We start from the raw sequence: 16,940 nt of genomic DNA, 5'->3' as shown, positions 1-16,940 counted from the left end.
CTAAGATCCATGGCCTTACTTAGCAAACATCAATGAAGCACAAAACAAAAGGTGTTGGGAAGCTGACTTCATTAGTTCTGTTTCTTTCTCTCCCAAGACAAATCTGCTTACACTGGAAACACACATATCTCAGCAGAAGTAGTAGGAAAAAAGCCACAACTTAGACCAAGGCACTTGAGCCCATCAGACTGGCACATGCCAACTCTGTGGTAAAACCACATTGATGAAAACACTTAGGTGGTTATCACAGACCTTTTTCTCACAGCCTTTCTCATTCTCAGCTGGAAAGACTGGTACCCATTTACAGCCAAGTTGTCCAAAAAAAAGCCTCAAAGCGGCACAATCTGATTCTCTACCTGCCTTGAAAACACTCATTACTGTCATGACAAGGGAGTTTGTACCTCTATCAAAATGCCATCTGTCATAACCATTCTGCCATCACACTTTCATTTAGAGAAAAATAAGAATTTTCCTCAATTTTATTTTAGGGTTAAGATACTGTATGATTCATTAGAAGTCATGCTGTTCACTAGTTTAAAGCCCTAAATTAATATTTGAATATTAAATTGTGTAAAACTGAGGCTTTTTCATGAGTTATTTCATGTGGCAATAGGAGGCATGATTCTGCACTCAGCTGTACACCAGCAAAGACTGGAGTAACTTGATGGAATTACTGCAGGAAAGAGCAGTACAGACAGAAGGAGACTTCAGCCCATGTATTTTCAAATTTAAAATATTCCTATATTTAACTACAGTTCCAAACTCAATGCTTATTACTATTAAGGGATTTATTAGGCAAGGATTGCTCTGGACAAAGCCCAGCTGACCTCAGTGGGAATTTTGCCTAAGTAAACTTCCCATTGGAGTATGCAATACGATTTGTGTGCTTACAATCATAAGCATTAGCAGAGACCAGACCTGCATCTGAAAACTGTTTCATTAGGTCTCAAAGGTGACATTACCAACAGAGGTGAAGCTTTAAAAACTATTGGGACAGATTCCCTCTGTGCCTTTTTGGCCTGCATGGCGTCCATTAGCACTCTGCAAGCAGCCGAGATGAATTCACAGCCCTGGGCTGCAGCCTGCATTAAGCTCTTTTAATTTTCCTCCTCCACAATGCCATTGTGGGGCATAAAAGTGAGGGGTGGAAAGGTAAATGTCCTGGGGAAAATGTGCTCACAGCATGTGAGCAGCTGTGCCTTTAAAAACTGCTGTATGAGACGTGTAGAAGGAAATGCTCAGTTCAATGGTGCTCCATGCAGAACAATGCTGACACATTCAGATATCACATTTACAGGCTGTCAGGCTCTCAGACTTGGCCTTAGCTCAGGACCAAGTACAGTATCAGGGAGAATCAAACTATTCTACAGGAATGAATAGTGGAGTGGGTAAACTCCCTACTAGTGGAAAAAAACCCTCAGAGAAGACATGAACAGTTTCTACAGCTACAGTGAATGCTATCAGAAGGATACTGGGCAGCAAGTCAATTTATTTCTGATAAAAGTTGCTTCTTAGTCGCTTGAAGTTTTATTAGTTTTCAATTAAGACAGCCAAGAGTCTCACAATGAAGATGGATTGCAGAACCTTAAGGAGGACTGCATTCTGTGCAAAAATGGAGCAAGAATGTTTTAATGCATGGGGAAATGGAAAGTATTAGAGGAGTCTGTAACAGAAATAAGACTGGAAAGATGAACATTCTTTTTTTCTGGAGTGGGGAGGAAGGGGGTTGGGGGAGCATGGTAGTTGACTAGCCCTGATAAGAGCAGAGCTCATCAGAGGCATGAAGACACACATGCACAGAGAAGCCAAAGAGAGGATCATGAAAGACCCAGAAATAAACTCCGGCAAAACATCTGGAATCTGACAAGCAAAGGAAGTCACACAGACTTAACTGAAGCTTACAGAGAGCAGGCTGCTCTGATACTGTGGCCATGATAGCATGCAAATACACCATAAGTAAAGACAGAGACAGGACCTGCTCGTGGCATTCAGAGTACAAAACAACAGCACGTGACTCGGCACACAAGCCAAAGCCATGCCCAGAGCTTAAAACTATATTAGAGCTGTAATTCATGATGAGATGGCAAGGGAAGCCTGGCAAGTTCAATGATGACAACACCAACACTGCTGCTTCTGGAGATGTCTGGACACCATGGCTACAAAACATGATTTGGCTGCAGCTGTGGGCTGCTCAATAATACTGTGTCCTCCAAGCTTTAGTGAAGAAGGAAAATCTTATAGCTGATCTTAACACTGTGAGTCTGGTCAAGACAATGCACTCATTAGAGAAGGAGTGACCAAAGCAACTAAAAAAGGCTTTAGTAACACTTTTGGGAAATTGGGATGCTGTCAAAGAGGGCTGAGCAGCACTGAAAGGACACAATTGCTCCAACTCACAGGCTCCCAGGAAAGTTACTCCTGAAAAGAGAGGGCAAGCTTAGACACATTTGTCTGGGAAGGCAGGGAAGAAATATCAGTCCAGTTGTTGAACATTTGTTCTGATTACTGAAAGGGGCAAAACAGACAGTTCATGGAAAGCCAGGATGTCCCTGATGACAAATACTGATATGAGCAAAATCAAAGTACAACTCAGGGTATTATAATTTTTAAATTTAAACTTCAAATCTGCTTTTGCATATTTTATTAATCCAGAGATTGTGCAGCCTTTAAAAACGGAAATATCATCACTAGAAAGATCTACAGATGCTAATAATTAGTGACACATTACTCACATTTCATTGTAAAACATATGTGTGTATTAATCTAACTATAACGACTATTACAACATAGGCCTTTGACATGCATATGTGAGCATAATGTTTTCTGTGAATCAGTGCCTTAAATATGGTTTTGATTTTATTTGCTTTCCTAAGTTCAGTGTCAGAGAAGGAAAGTATATTTGTTACAGGCCAACAGATCAAAAGAAGCAGAGAAAGTCTTTGGGTATTATCGGAAACCCTTGTTTTGACAGTAGGCATTTTCAAATGAGTGGAATGTTATGATCTCCAGCTTCATTCAAATTACTTCTTTTTAATGATAATACTTCCTTACTCTGAGGCTATACCACAAACAATTATAGAACATTTTAGAGCCTGTATTGTGTGCTATTACTTTTAAAAGATAGTATCCTGCTTCCTTTTCTTCCCCTATAATATTTTCTTTTCTTCAGAGCAATGTTCAAATACACTCCTTTTTGGAAAATTACTTGCCTCTGCCATGGCTCATATTATGGCCATTGAGCTTTCTGGTCATTCACTGTCTGGCCAGCTTTTCTTTTCAGTCAGAGTGTTGACAGCCTGTGCACTGAGGAGTCTGAATAAAATAAATAAATAAATAAATCAGAATTCAAGAGCAGAATCAGCAGCAGATATTTAACAAGACACTACAAGGTACACTTGCCAATCAAGCAGAATTTAGATGCTCTCATTCACCCTTCTGATTTAACTTTAGAGGTTTCCTAGATTCAAATACAGATTTCCCTTAAAGATCAGCATGATGTCTGTTGGGAGTCCCAGAGAAGGAGGTGAGTTCTCCTCCTTCCCACTTGTGTCTCCCCACAGCCACTCAGGCATACACAAACCTTGTAGCCAGGTGAAATCAGCCTCAGGTGTGGGACACCCATCAGCAGTCACTCCCCAGCTGGAAGGCTTTGCTCAATGTCTGCAGTGAATAACATACATTTTGATAGAATTGAGCTCCAAGAAACTGCACTGTTTTTCTAGATATAATCCTACAACCCATGAAAAGCAACTCAGAACTCAGCCACTGTTTACTGACACTCCTCATCAACAATCCCCATCAAAAACTTCCACTGCTATTATCAATAACTTTTGACAGACTTTAACCATCAGAATAGAAATAGTCTACGCATGTGCTCTCCACAAAGAGAATTGTTTTTTCAAACTGTGCAAATATTGTTATTCTCTTTAAAACAAAAAAACCAACCAACCCACCACCAGAGCTTTGTCAATATCTGACTTAATATCAACACAGTACACTATTAATACCTTCATGGGTGAAAAAAATAATTTTGTCGTTTTTCCAGGGCACAATCCCGAATTCAAAGCTCCCTATCCCAAGCCATAGAGAATCATTCACACAGGTTTTCTGTCATTTACAAAGTGCAGAGGAAAAGCCCTCTCAGTGTTGTGCAGAGGAATTTGACGGATGCTCCCTTGTAATTCTGCCCACGTCCCAGCTGCCCTGCACAGACTATTGTTCCATGTAGCCATGGAGCCAGCAAATCAGACCAGACACAGTCAAAAGGGATCTGGCTGCTACTTCACCACATCAAAATCACTAGTTTTTAATGGGTCAAGGCCTTGCCTCTTCCATCAAACAATGAAAATAATTTGGTGCCTTTCAAAGGCCTGCTGTTGAAGCAGTTGTCTTCTTCCTGTTTTAGGAGACAAACTTTGTCTATTGCCTCCTCATGTAAGGAGAGAAATGCAGGAAAAAAGAATCAGATTCTTTTTTTTTAATAGGTAGTGCATATTTGACAGCATATTTGAAGCAAATTCTCAGACAGAAGAAATATAAGCTGATTTGGTGATATGACATCTCTATATCTTTTGCACATGGCCACAACAATGCTAAGAAAAATATCCATTTTTGGTTAAGGGATTCATCCAAACTTATGGTATGTGCAGCATTTAAGATTGGCTTCTTTCTCTGCTAAGAATCTTTTAACAAGTGGCACCTGAACTTCTGTGCTTTGAAAAAGACCAGACATATTTATTTTGTTCCTTATTTTTACCCTAAAAGGAAAGAAGATGAAGAACACAATATTCAGTACCTGACAGCTACATGAAAGAGATGCCTTTAATGTGCTACTCCATCTGCCTGTTTTTCACTTAGATGCAGTTTTGAGGAACACATGTCCTCATCTATGATATGAAAGACATTCTATTCTAAAACACCCTGTATTTGAAGGACATGAAACAGATATTTTGTTTATTTAAAGCTGGGTCAAAAATTCTTCAGAGAGATCATCTTAGAAACACAAGTGAGGTAACTTTTTAAGCAGTTCACAGACCTAGTGGATATTTGGATAAATACTTTTCCATTATTTCACTGCTCAGCAGGAAACACACCACTTGTCTCATCCATAACTCCTCCTAAAGCTTAGAGGTCAAAATTCAACCACGACTCAAACCTATACAGCACACAAAATTTGGCTGAAGTTCTCTGATTAAAATGTCTCTGATAAAGATCTTTACTGGAAGAATTCCTTAAGAAACAGTAGGCTTTTGCTTCTGTTTTTAAGTTTAAAGAATCTGTTTTAAAATTAGCAGCTGCCGAAGTGTAGCGACACCATTCCTGACAACAGAGCAAAAGTGCAGCAGATCTTCCAGGGACATTCCTGAGGTTAGGGAAGGATTCCCTGCTTTTCTGACAACAAACTGTGCTGTATGTGCGTGGGTATTTTGTTTTCAGCTTGGAATGTCTTAAAAAACTCAAAACTCAGAGTCACAGAGTCACAATTTATTATCCAAATAAGAAATTTAGTCAAGGATTTATTATCCTTAAGAAAAGCAGAAAAACGAAACTCTTTTGCGGACATGGTAAAAAATGGAGATCAGAGGGCAAGATTCTATCTATGTCCAAGAAGGACAAAGTAGGTCAGATACAAAATGTTGTTATTCCTTGGGATGTGAAGATCTAAAATGTTTTTTTCTGTGATGTGTTCAAGAATTTAGTATTTCTACTAAAGGAGACGACATACAGAAAGCAGTCTCAAAAAACCCCCCAAGGCTAGAAGAGCTCTTTAGATCTCATTTAGTCCAACATTCTTCCCTTTAATTCACCTTCACCCAAACCTTGCATTCCACAACCATTCAATTCTCTGCTGGACCCTATTTCAATCTTTCTCAATCCAGGTCACTGGGTAAGTAAGGGCAGATCAGAAATACCAGGAAAGGGGAAGGGAAACATTCCTTGTAGTATTTCTGGTTTCTGAATAGAAGCAGGTAGGTCAAAAGAATTTATGTGGAAGCATTTATTCTTAAGATACATCAAGGCTAAATGTGCTATTTTGGAAAACTTGTTGAAGAGATGTTTGAAAACTTAAGGTAATAAATCCAAGCATAAGCCAACAAATCTGAGACAAATACACTTCACCTTCTGACTTTAGTTCACTGCTTTTGTAGAGTGACTTGCCAAGAGCCATGTAGCAGCTCTTTGACCATCCTTATGTGGGTACAGTGACTGTTTCATGATCAGCTTCACCTTAAAATGTTCTCCCTTCCATCAAGCTTTATTCTATCAGAAACCACACCTGGCACCATGGGAGCCTCACCTCCACCCTGTCCTCAGAGGAGGGATGGACTGGAAAACTTCTGTCTCCTCAGCCCAGAACTAAATGACAAAAGAGCACATTGAGTGCTTGGGTCTGATGAGTGAGGCTCTGAGACACATCTTGCTGAGACAGCACATGCTGCAAACCATATGAAGCTGGAAAAGTCTCCTGGGAACACAATACTGTGTGTTTGCCCTGCCCTTAAGTATTTGTTCATTCCAGCCACAGTCAGAAAAAGGGCACTGAACCAGAAGGATCATTGCTTTGTCTCAGCAGAGTCATCCTTACATCAGTCAGTCCCTTAGAGAATTGTGAGAGAAAGATGAATTATGGACATAAAGTCCATGTAAAATATGGTGCCAACATAGGTTGTTGGAAAGCACAGACTGAATTCCTTGAAGCATGAGACTTCACAGATAAACCATATCCTGAGGTCTTTCAGAGAGACTTGTCCTTCCCAAAGCTGTCTGCAGTACTTGTTTGGGGAGAAAGGCAAGGCAGAACAGTGCATGGTCAGGACACCTCTCACTGACTGTGTGGTTCTGGAGTCTGTGCCCTCTCTGAGCTGGGCAGCTCATAGTAGCTAGCTTAAAGTCCTGTCAGTAATGTTTTAACTGGGACAGGTGCCTAAGGAGAATGCATGGCCAGAACTTACCACTGCACTGAAAAGCCTTTGAAATCCATTTTAACATGAGGTTTGCTCACCAACTGCCAGAAATAAGGCCACCTAAAACTGACATTTTAAGATTTTTGGAGAATAGAACAGGAACAGCAATGAACTTTTTAATGGTTCCCAAATGACACTGCCACCTACCATCCTATGAAATTGATACACAACTGTAGGAAGCTAGACCTGTGTCTTTGTACATGGCAATCACTCTTCAACTCTTGTAAGACTCTTCAGCTCTTGCACACACCTAACTATGCAGGAAGTGCACATGACAGAGTCTCTAAGCACTCTTGTAAAACACCCACAAGTCTCATTTTTTTCTCCGGATTTGCAGTGCCATGAAAATTGGAATGATAAAACTTAAGCAAAAGCTAAGAAAAATATACTAAATCCCCTGTGCTTTTGTGCAGTCCCAAACATAATCATCAAAATAATAAAAAAAGCAAGTTTCCTGGACCAAAACAAAATGTGCTCTTATTTGAAGAAAGAAAAAAATGAAAAATACATTTCAGCATCATAGTAAGGATTTCACTTCACCATGAAAGTGGCTGCACAACAGCCTCAAAATCTCAGGCTCTACCCAGATACAGCTGTATCATTCATTCATAACTCTGAAAGAATAAAGGAAAAGGGAATGGAAGAAGGACACTTTACACAGTGGGAAAGGAAATCTGCAGTTAGCAACATTACCCTATCTATTTAGATATTTTCCAATCAGTCACAAATAAATGTCCACAAGAAAATTATGATCAAAGCCCCAAACACAGTGTAAACATTGCTTGATGTTCAGAGACATAAAAGGCATGATGCTTACAATATGGAAGGTCTTACATACTGTTTTTTCTGTTGACAAGGAGCTCGGTTCACAAAACTGTATTTTCCACGTGCTGCTCCATCAAATAGCCATAGAAAAATACCAAGGGCAGAACCACATTGTTCAGAAGTTCTGGATTGCTACAGTTCAAAGGTAACTTGGCCCACTAAAGGAGTAGGAAAATTTGGATACAGATCCAAACACCCTCCATGCTTGGCAAGATTGACTCAGTTTGGATTTTATCCATCTTTAATCATTGAAAATTCTTTTTTAATTAAGATTTCTTGGACCATGGGAGCTACCAGCTGCTGGACTCTGAAAAAGACCTGGCCATAACTCATGTCTCTAAAGGTAGGTTCCAGACAGGCAGAGAGCATCTTTGCATGCTGCCTGCAAGAGGTGTGGAAGGGTGATAAGCTGTAGGTGTCCTGAAAGATGGTGGCCAGCTGAAAGATGAAAAGTTCAGAGAGACAGTTTATTACTGCAGATGGGGAGCAAACTCCCACACATCACTCAGAACAGAACAATCATAGCTCTCCTTAACAGCATATCAGGTGTGAAAGCAGGCAGCCCACCCCAGCCCATCAAGAGAGAGCTGCAGCCCTGAGAAAGCCTTTTTTCCATGCTAGAGCCCAGCCAAAGCAGCCCAGTGTGAGTTACACTGGACACCACTGTGTCCCTCTGCCACCCTGCAACACTTCTGTAAGGGCAAGCCACAATCCTGCTCACAGGAATCCCGCAGCACATTCTGGAGACAGATTTGGGAATGCAAGTAAGACCTTTCAAAGAAAGAAGGCAGGTTAAGAACAGCCAGAGAGGGAGGACAGGACAGCAAAAGCCAAGATGCTGTGGTTACCTCTCCTGACAGATGTGACTTTGCAGAGAGGCAAAGGGGATTTGCACAGCAGGTCTCACCCCGAGCGACTCAAGCTGGTATTTCAATAACACTGCCCCAGGGAGAGGGGGGCTCCAGGCTCTGCAAACAGTCAGTCTGCGCTGTGTCAGCTGCACTGGAGTGCTGATTAGGCACTTTTCTCCTCAGAGCAGACCCGTTCAGCAGGAAACGAGGCCACATGCGTGCTGCCAGAGCTGAGAAAGCCATATCCTGCGGGTCAGAGGCTCCGCTCGCGTGCGTCAGCACACTTCCAGAGCAGCAAAGGGAGGTGCACTGCCTTACAGAGAGAGCTGTGCACCCAGCCTGGGGGAGAAAAAGGGACTTGTACTGTATGTTCATCTGGCTTTTGGGATTTTTGGTGCATGGGTAAACTGTGATGGCATCAGGTAAGAGACATAAAAAATCTTGAAAAAACATTTTACAGAACCAGAAACATCTCAGCAGCAAAAATGGGTGGAAGGGATGTAAGATTTTAACAGCGAAGAAAGTCAAATCATACAACTGCCACCTTTCCTGGTTGCCTCAGTTCCAATAGCAAACCCTTCCAACAGAGGGACAAAAGAAGGTTGCATCTCACCCACCTGCAACCCAGAACTGGGAACTGATTTGTAAAGTCATCCAACAAATCAGCATCAAACCTGGGAAAATGGGAGGTCAGAAGTTTATGTTTGCCCACAGCTCACTAGCCTGACTAGAGCTGTCTGGCCCATGAGTATATCCTAAGGGATTGGTACAATGTAGATTTCCTCAGGTGTGTTAGGTGCTGGGTTACCTGATGAGTCTTCTGGCAGTACAATTTAGAGATAGCAAGAGAGAGATGTGTACATAGCTCTATGGGTCTTGTTTTATCTGTGCAAAGAAAATCTCTCCCTCTCCCTACCTAAAAGGGCAGCATCACCTGAGCTCATTTATGCTATGAAAAGTAAAAAAGTAAAGAAGACTTTCAGCCTAGACCACTTTTAAAAGTACCTTTGGAACTTTAGAATAAATATCCCTTTAAGAGTAAGAATCACTTTTTATGTTTTTATGTTGTTGAAGAAGTTTCAAGACGGAGCAGTAAAAGCGATTCTACACAAAAGACAGAGCCCACAACACAGAGGGAACAGTCAAAAGTACAGAGATCACATGCTCAAAACAGAGAGAGAATATTTTCAGTAAACTGTCAGACACGAGAGACTTCATAAACTGTCAGACACGAGAGGTTTCAGAAGTCCAGATGTGCCTTTGACTCCTCTTGTCTTCTGTCATAGGCAAATACATTGTATAAAGCTCTCTCCCCAATTAAATGATCCAGCTCTGTCCCAAAGCCTGTTAGGGTTCTTGCTGCAATTAGAGGAACCGTTGGTGCCAACAGGAATGGGGATTGTTGACAAACAACAAAAGTTGAGACTGACTTTTGCAGTGCATCTTTCAGCTCTGTAGGGCCCAAGCACTCACGTGAGACCTTAGGCAGTCCTTACTGATGTCTTTACACCAGTATTTTGCACACACCATTAAAAGATTAGTAGGCTGAAGTAATTTATGAGAGACATGAAGTGAGGCATGAATGAGCCTAGCAGAACTATACGAGAAGGTTTAAGATGTCCATCCAGCCTAACATCTTCTCTCAAGCAACAGCAAGGAGTAGATGTATTGGAAGGGTATACAAAATCAGTCATCCCTGGTTTCCTCTTCATTAGCAGTCCAAGGGCATCCTGAAATGGAGTTTCCTTCAGGATCATCAAACTACATAATTGTTGGTAGAATGTTTCTGGTGAATTTGTCTGTTTGTTTTTGAATTTGCTTATCTCTTTGACAGGATTTCCCTTTTCTGTGTTAAAAGAGGAGATTTGAATCTACAAATTTTAATTACCTCCCCAGGCAGTATAAATTTTAAAAATTGCTTCTACTTCCTCATGTCTGATGATTGTTCTGTGCATAATCCAGACCTGTCACTCTCTTGTGAGAAGTGTTTGCTGTATGGACACCAAAGTCTCTTCCTGGAGGAAACAAATTACAAGATTTTAAAGGTAGTTTTCAGTCTCATAAGGATCAGATTTAGCACACGCTAAATTATCTGTGAAGTTTAAAAGCAGACATGTATGATCCTGTCTAAGTGATCACGAGGAGAGGGGTGGAGTAGCTAAATCCGTACTAATTGTCCTATCCAGGGAAGCAGGAATGCCAATGTGTTTCTATCATCCATACTTCATGAAAGCTGAATATATAATCCATCATACCTGCTGGCAGAAGTATTAAATCCATATCTGGGGAGATTTGTAGGCTTTCAAGTGATAAACACTTCAAAAGGAGCACAGGGGAGAGGCAGGAATGGACTGCAGGGTGCCAACTTCCCTTGTCCATTCTGGCCGAGCGCTGTACCACTTATGAAAACAAGGACATTACCCTTAGGGTGATGCACCTGAAGCTACTATATCAATTAATTCAGGATGGTTTTAGGTTGATTGTCAGTGATCAGTAGGTGCTGTCACAGCAGAGGGCAAACACCAGAGCACAGTAAGCAATGTCCTGGCACAGGTGAACTAATGCCTACAGTGTTCATGCCCATGCCTGCTGATGGGCTACTCCTGCATGCCAGACCTCCTCGTCCCCAGGCTGCCACCACCAGAACCCATGGAATGGGAGATAATGTTAATTATTACTGCCAGGGACTAGGGTTCCTGTTCCAGCTATGGAATGGGATGAGTGGAATGGGCACGAGGGCCTGCAAAATTGCCAACACATCCAGGAAACCCGAGAGGATGCCGAATACAGCCTTCCCCATCCCAGCAATCCACCCCAGAGCCTCCAGCTGCGGGGCAGCCTCACCTGCTCTTACAGAGGTTTTCTGTACTCAGGGAGGGAGGGAGTTTCTCATTTCCCCTCAACTCACATCGTGTCCTTTGGGCAAGGGGTGTGTGTGTGTGTGTGTGTGTGTGTGTGTGTGTGTGTGTGTGTGTGCGTGTGCAGAGAGGATCGCAGAGGCTAGAGATGGAGCATCCCGGTCTAGCCCTGATGCCACCCCAGCAGACGTGGTGTGGACCGAAACGACAGGGAAAGGGCGCGAGAAAGAGCGGAGAGTTGAAGGGGGAAGGACTGTGGGAAGCGCAAAGGAGTAGGGAGGGAAGAAAGAAAGCGCGAAAAAAAAAAAAAAAAGAAAAAAAAAAGGAGGAGAAAGGGGAGGAGATGAAAAGCAAGGGGAGAAGGGAGGACCGGGCGGGGAGGAGGCGAGAGGCCGGGGAGGAGAGGAGGGAGGCAGCTCGGCAGAGGGGGACGGGACGGGACCCGGCGCCCCGCGGGCCATGCGCCTCCTGGCTACGGCGCTGGCCGCCCTGCTGGCCACGGCCTCGGCCCCAGGTAAGCGCCCAGCGGGACCCGACCCCTGCCCCAGCCCCGCGGGACCCCGGCCCGCCTCGGGCAGCCCCCGCCCAGCGCGGAGCGGGCCCGGGTCCCGCAGCGGGCGGGGCGGCAGCGGCGGGACGGGCGGGGGCAGAGCTGGGGGTCCCCGGCCCGGGGCCCCTCCGCCCGCCCGCTCCCTGCCCCGCTCCGCTGCCGCTTCCCCGGCAGCAGCGCTTCTTCGCAGCGATCGGATCCTGTTTAGAAAAGAAAGCCCTCTCCGTGCAAGTTCATGGAAATGGGTCCTCGGCCGTCTTCTCTGCCAGGCAAAGCCGAAGCAAAGGGAGATTCGGCGTTGTTTTTTTCCACATGTGCCCTGATCCTGTTGGCATCAGGTGGAAATGGAACTTGTAAAAAGTGCCCTCTTTTAAGACCCTTTATTCCTCTAAAAACAAAGGTATATTGGACAGCGTTGTGTGTCCTGAAGCTGCAGAACAGACACAGAAGCTGGAGTGGAACTTCCAGGTGCAGTGAGCTTAGGGGGGTGGGAAGCCTTGCTCATTCAAGGCTAATGAAAGACTTGAATTTGAACTCCACTGCAGAAGGGCAGGAGATGGTGGAGGCAGAGGTTTGGTTCAAGTCCATCTGTAGTCAGTGCAGAAGCTCTCTCTGAGGGAGAGCTTCTGACTTGTGAAACTTGCTGACAGATCTGTTTGACTGAAAACGGCTGGGTGTTCTTTGGTGCTCTTGCAAGCCAGCTCCTAATTATTTTCATTTAAACAAAGAGCTTTGCTGCTTCTTGGCTCATCTGCTCTTTTTAATTGTAAAGAAATCAAACGAAAGCAGGCTTTGACAGTAGCATAGTTTCACTGAACAAACTACAGCACAGATAATATGCTTCTGGCCATGCAAAGCTGAGATCAGAAGGTAACCACCTCCAGTCCCCAGCTATCAGTCCTTGCAGCGCTGGAGGCTGGGTTGCAGATTCTGCCCATCATCTCCATGGAGAAAGAGAGAGAGGCCTGGATACAGCACTAAACCTGGACTGTGAGCAGCTGTGCACAGGAACAGCTCCACTCCTATCTCAACTGGAGTAACTGGGGCTCTCCCACAAAACCACAGCCATGCTGAAACTGCTCATCACATGTAAGACCCAGTGGCCACTGTCAGTCCTCTAGCACTGTTCCAGCACAGACAGAGGGGAGAGGCCCTGGCATAAGCAAGTTTCTGGGGGATAGAAGTATAGTTTGGTACTCCTGACACTGCTGTTAAAGTGTTTTGCTGCGTAATATGGCAGACAGCAAAGTCCAAATCTAGCTAATTCTTGGACTTGAGCTGATGTAAGAAGTGGACTATTTTCAAAGTGGAGATTTTTAAAACAGTGCTTAGGTAGCAATCACCTTTCCTGAGTCCATACAGGCTACTGAGACATGCTGGTGGAACATACCAGAGAAGCAAACAGGTAAAATGTTGGGATGGGAGCAACTAAGCAAGCTCATTGCAAAAAGGAGAGCAGTTTGATGGTTAAGCACACTGCAAAGAAAGTCTCTGACTCTCTCTCCTCCCTATTCTATAAATAATTTCCCTTTCCAAGCAGAAATGAGACTGAAACTCTTGTGGTGAGCTCCACCTGAACAGCTACATCGTACTATACTGGGAAGGCAGAAGAAGATAAACAGTGATTCTCCACTTGAAACAGCAATCTGCAGTCTAGAAATTCAATGCTATGTTTGCACACAAGCCTGCTCTTAAGTTGTGAAGCTTCCTGCTCTTGGCAAGGAGCCCATTACAAGGGTAAACCTCATGTTGGGGCTGACCAATGCCTGCTACAGACAGGAGGAACATGTCCACTAGTGTCTGAGAACCTTGAATCAGGGTTTTGCTTTCCACAATGGAGGTAAATGAACTCTTTCCTTCAAAATCCACTACTCCTCCTCCAGTGGCAGTAGGAGGATAAAGTCAAATGGATACTGTTTTTCTGCTTTATAAAAAGCATCACCTGACCCTGTTCCTCATGAGCTGATACCATGATAAAAGCAGCATGAGATTTCCAAAACTCTTCCCGTTGCTGAACTTGTGCAGCTGCACCAATGGGAGCCACGGAAGGAAGATAAGGAGAGAGGTTCCCGCTGATCAGAAACATGAAGGCTGCAAAATTTGATATGTCCCTATAAAAAGGCATGTCCCCAAAGGAAAAGTAGGAGCATTAGGTATAAAATACCAATGTTTGTAAGAGTGCAGACAGCTAGAAAGGGACCAGAATCTCAATGTACAATGCTGCTTTCTCACAGAGGTGTCCATCATCACCATATCTGACTTCCTCTGCATTTTCTCTTGGGTACTTCTTGGCACTATGTTCTGCCTAGTTTGGAATTAAGCAATGATTTCTTTTTTATTTTTGCCTTTTATTTTGGGACTCTGTTTCACAATTACTCCTAGCCAGCTTTTTCAAAAATGAAATTCACATGTCAGGAAAATGACATAATTGTTTTTCTTTACAGTTTTCATGACATGTTCATAATTTCAGTAGAAAAAAGGTCTGTGTTTTTCATTTATCCAAACCATAATTTTATAAATGATTTATTAAATATTTATTGTTGAAGTACATTTGAGGACATCAAAAAGTGTTGAAAATCTCAAAGTTATTCTTTATTTACTAAGCAGCACAACCTTCAAATTTAATCTTATTTTGATAGCAGAGGCAGCCATTTACTGGCTTTCCTTCTTCTGGTAAAGCACCAAGGCTGGTAAGTCCAGAGAATAATAACTGAAGTTTCATGCCTGGAAAGCTTTTGGTGGGATTCAGCCTTAATTTTCAATTTCAGCATCCTGTTCTACTTTTATGCTTTCTACAATCCAAAATAACCTCTTGCTTTGGCATTTATGTGAGTTGCAGACACAAACATAACGCACGAATAATTTTACCAATAACCTCTTCCATGCTTAGCTGTAGTTTCTTCAATATTTTTTTTTAAAAACCCAAACAGCTCTTTATACAAAATATTTTCTCCTTCATAACAAAAAAGTAATGTCTACTTGGAATAGAGATGGCATTCAGTAGAGACTTTGATGGAAGTGGCACAAAATAATTATCATATTATTAATTTTCGGAATTCTTCTCAAACAGTTGCAATGCAACTTCTTTAATTTGGTGGATTTACTGTATGTAAGGTGATATAATTCACCACTTCATTTCACTGCTTCACTGGGACTATGAAGCCAGTGTCTCTGTCTCCAAAACTCTTTCAGAAATAGAATGGAAATACTTTACTTGCTTATTTTGAAGATAAATATATGTTTGTGTTTCAGGAGCTGATGTCAGACAATAGTCTCTGCCAAAACACTCATCCCCTTTGTTAAAATGTTCCTTGCTGATGTGCTAGAAAAGTGTCCAGAAATGAAAAAATCATTTTCCCAGAGTTGCAATTCTCATTAGTATTTCAGTTCAGTACAGTACAATATTCACATAACAGGAAGTTGACAGTTTAGGGGACATTTCATGCTTTGCAGAGTGCCTTGCAGGGAGTGCTGGCTCACTGCTGGAATATGGCTCTCTCTCTTGTGGATGCCCTCAGACCGGTAGGTTACACATCCCAAGTCATTTGGGGAACACACTGCCACAATACAGCACTGGTCAGAAATAGATCAATCTCTGATATGACTAATCAGGACTTTCTTAACGTGCATTTGGAAGGAAATAAAATGAGTGTTGATTCCCATGCCTCAGACAATCAGTCCAGTATAAATCAGTTACGTCAGGAAGGGGAAAACTTCCTCTGTTTAACAGCTATGGACACTTTTTTCAGCCTTCACCTATACTTTCTGTTATTAGAAGTAAAGCAGAGAGACAAAGAACTGGTATAAGTGATGGTTCAGGATGAAAAACATTAAAGACAAGAATCAGAAATTATTGGAACAATGTAACAATAATTTGTCCCGATATGATCTCATGTCATATTTTGTCATGCAAATACTGTCAGATTAACTTAAATTTTTAGTCAGAAAAACTAGTCTGATGAATTTAACCCAGGTTTGAGATGACTATTTGATTATGACAAGGAGAACATTACTTAAAACAGAGGACATGGGGAACTGCAGGATGTAGAGAATTCAGTGGTCTTCCAGTGATAATGTAAGGAACAGTGTGATGTAAGGTCTGCCTGCACAAATGATGTCTAAAAGAAGTAGAAGCGTGTACTTTCAAATGCTGACCTTATCAAATCAGCATAAGAGGACCACACATAGGAAAAACTAGGATGGGGTAACAGAAGTGGAGCAGAAGTTAGTACAGCAAACTCACATACTTGAGGATTAGTAAGAATTTCCTTGATAGAGGATTTGTAAGAATTTATTTTCTTTGATTTCTTTGCTGGTGACTGAACGGCAAATGACAAGGGAAAACACCCAAGTGTGCTATTTATTTGTCACCTGACATAAAATCACATATAAATGTATCATGAAAAAGGACAAGATAATTCTGGGATATACCAGGCAAGGTATATCCCAGTCAAATCTGAGAAGTATTGTGAATATTCCACAGGACATTGGAGAACTTCCTTCCAGACACTGCCTGTAACTGCAGTCAATTACATTAAAAAAAAAAAAAAAAAAAAAAAAAAAAAAAAAACCAACAACAAAAAACCCCAAAATTTAAACTGTAACCAATGCAGAGAAGGGCTGTTAGGGTGAATAGGGAAGACACTACTTTACTAGAGAAGACTAACAGAGCTTGTCTTCTTTAGCTCAACAAAGCAAAGGCTGAGGCCAGATAAGTGCTTTGTATATGGAGTCAGGAAGTAAGCTCTAGAGAAGAAAACTCTATTTTAAGCTTAAAGCTGGCACAGGAACAAATGAGCACAAACTGGTTATTGAAAGCATTTAGCCTGGAAGTCCTAAGAAGGATGCAAGCTGTCGGAAGAGCTGGTCACAGAGCAGTTTCCAAAACTGT

General features: G+C 42.3%; 1 protein-coding gene across 2 annotated transcripts in view; it reads left to right on the top strand.

The window, feature by feature from the left end:
• The first annotated feature begins 11,897 nt into the window (after positions 1-11,897).
• VSTM4 (V-set and transmembrane domain containing 4) overlaps positions 11,898-16,940 on the top strand; it is a 29,692-nt gene continuing 24,649 nt past the window's right edge. For both annotated transcript variants that reach the window (XM_030241427.2, XM_030241428.2), the window contains exon 1: positions 11,898-12,013. In XM_030241427.2, coding sequence (XP_030097287.1) covers positions 11,959-12,013 — 55 coding nt within the window. In that variant the 5' untranslated portion in view covers positions 11,898-11,958. The remainder of the gene's footprint in view (positions 12,014-16,940) is intronic.

This window comes from Serinus canaria, chromosome 6 (assembly GCF_022539315.1).
Source record: "Serinus canaria isolate serCan28SL12 chromosome 6, serCan2020, whole genome shotgun sequence".
Lineage (NCBI taxonomy): Eukaryota > Metazoa > Chordata > Aves > Passeriformes > Fringillidae > Serinus > Serinus canaria.
Note: the sequence above shows the minus strand (reverse complement) of the source record. Positions and strands in the feature narration are given on the sequence as shown.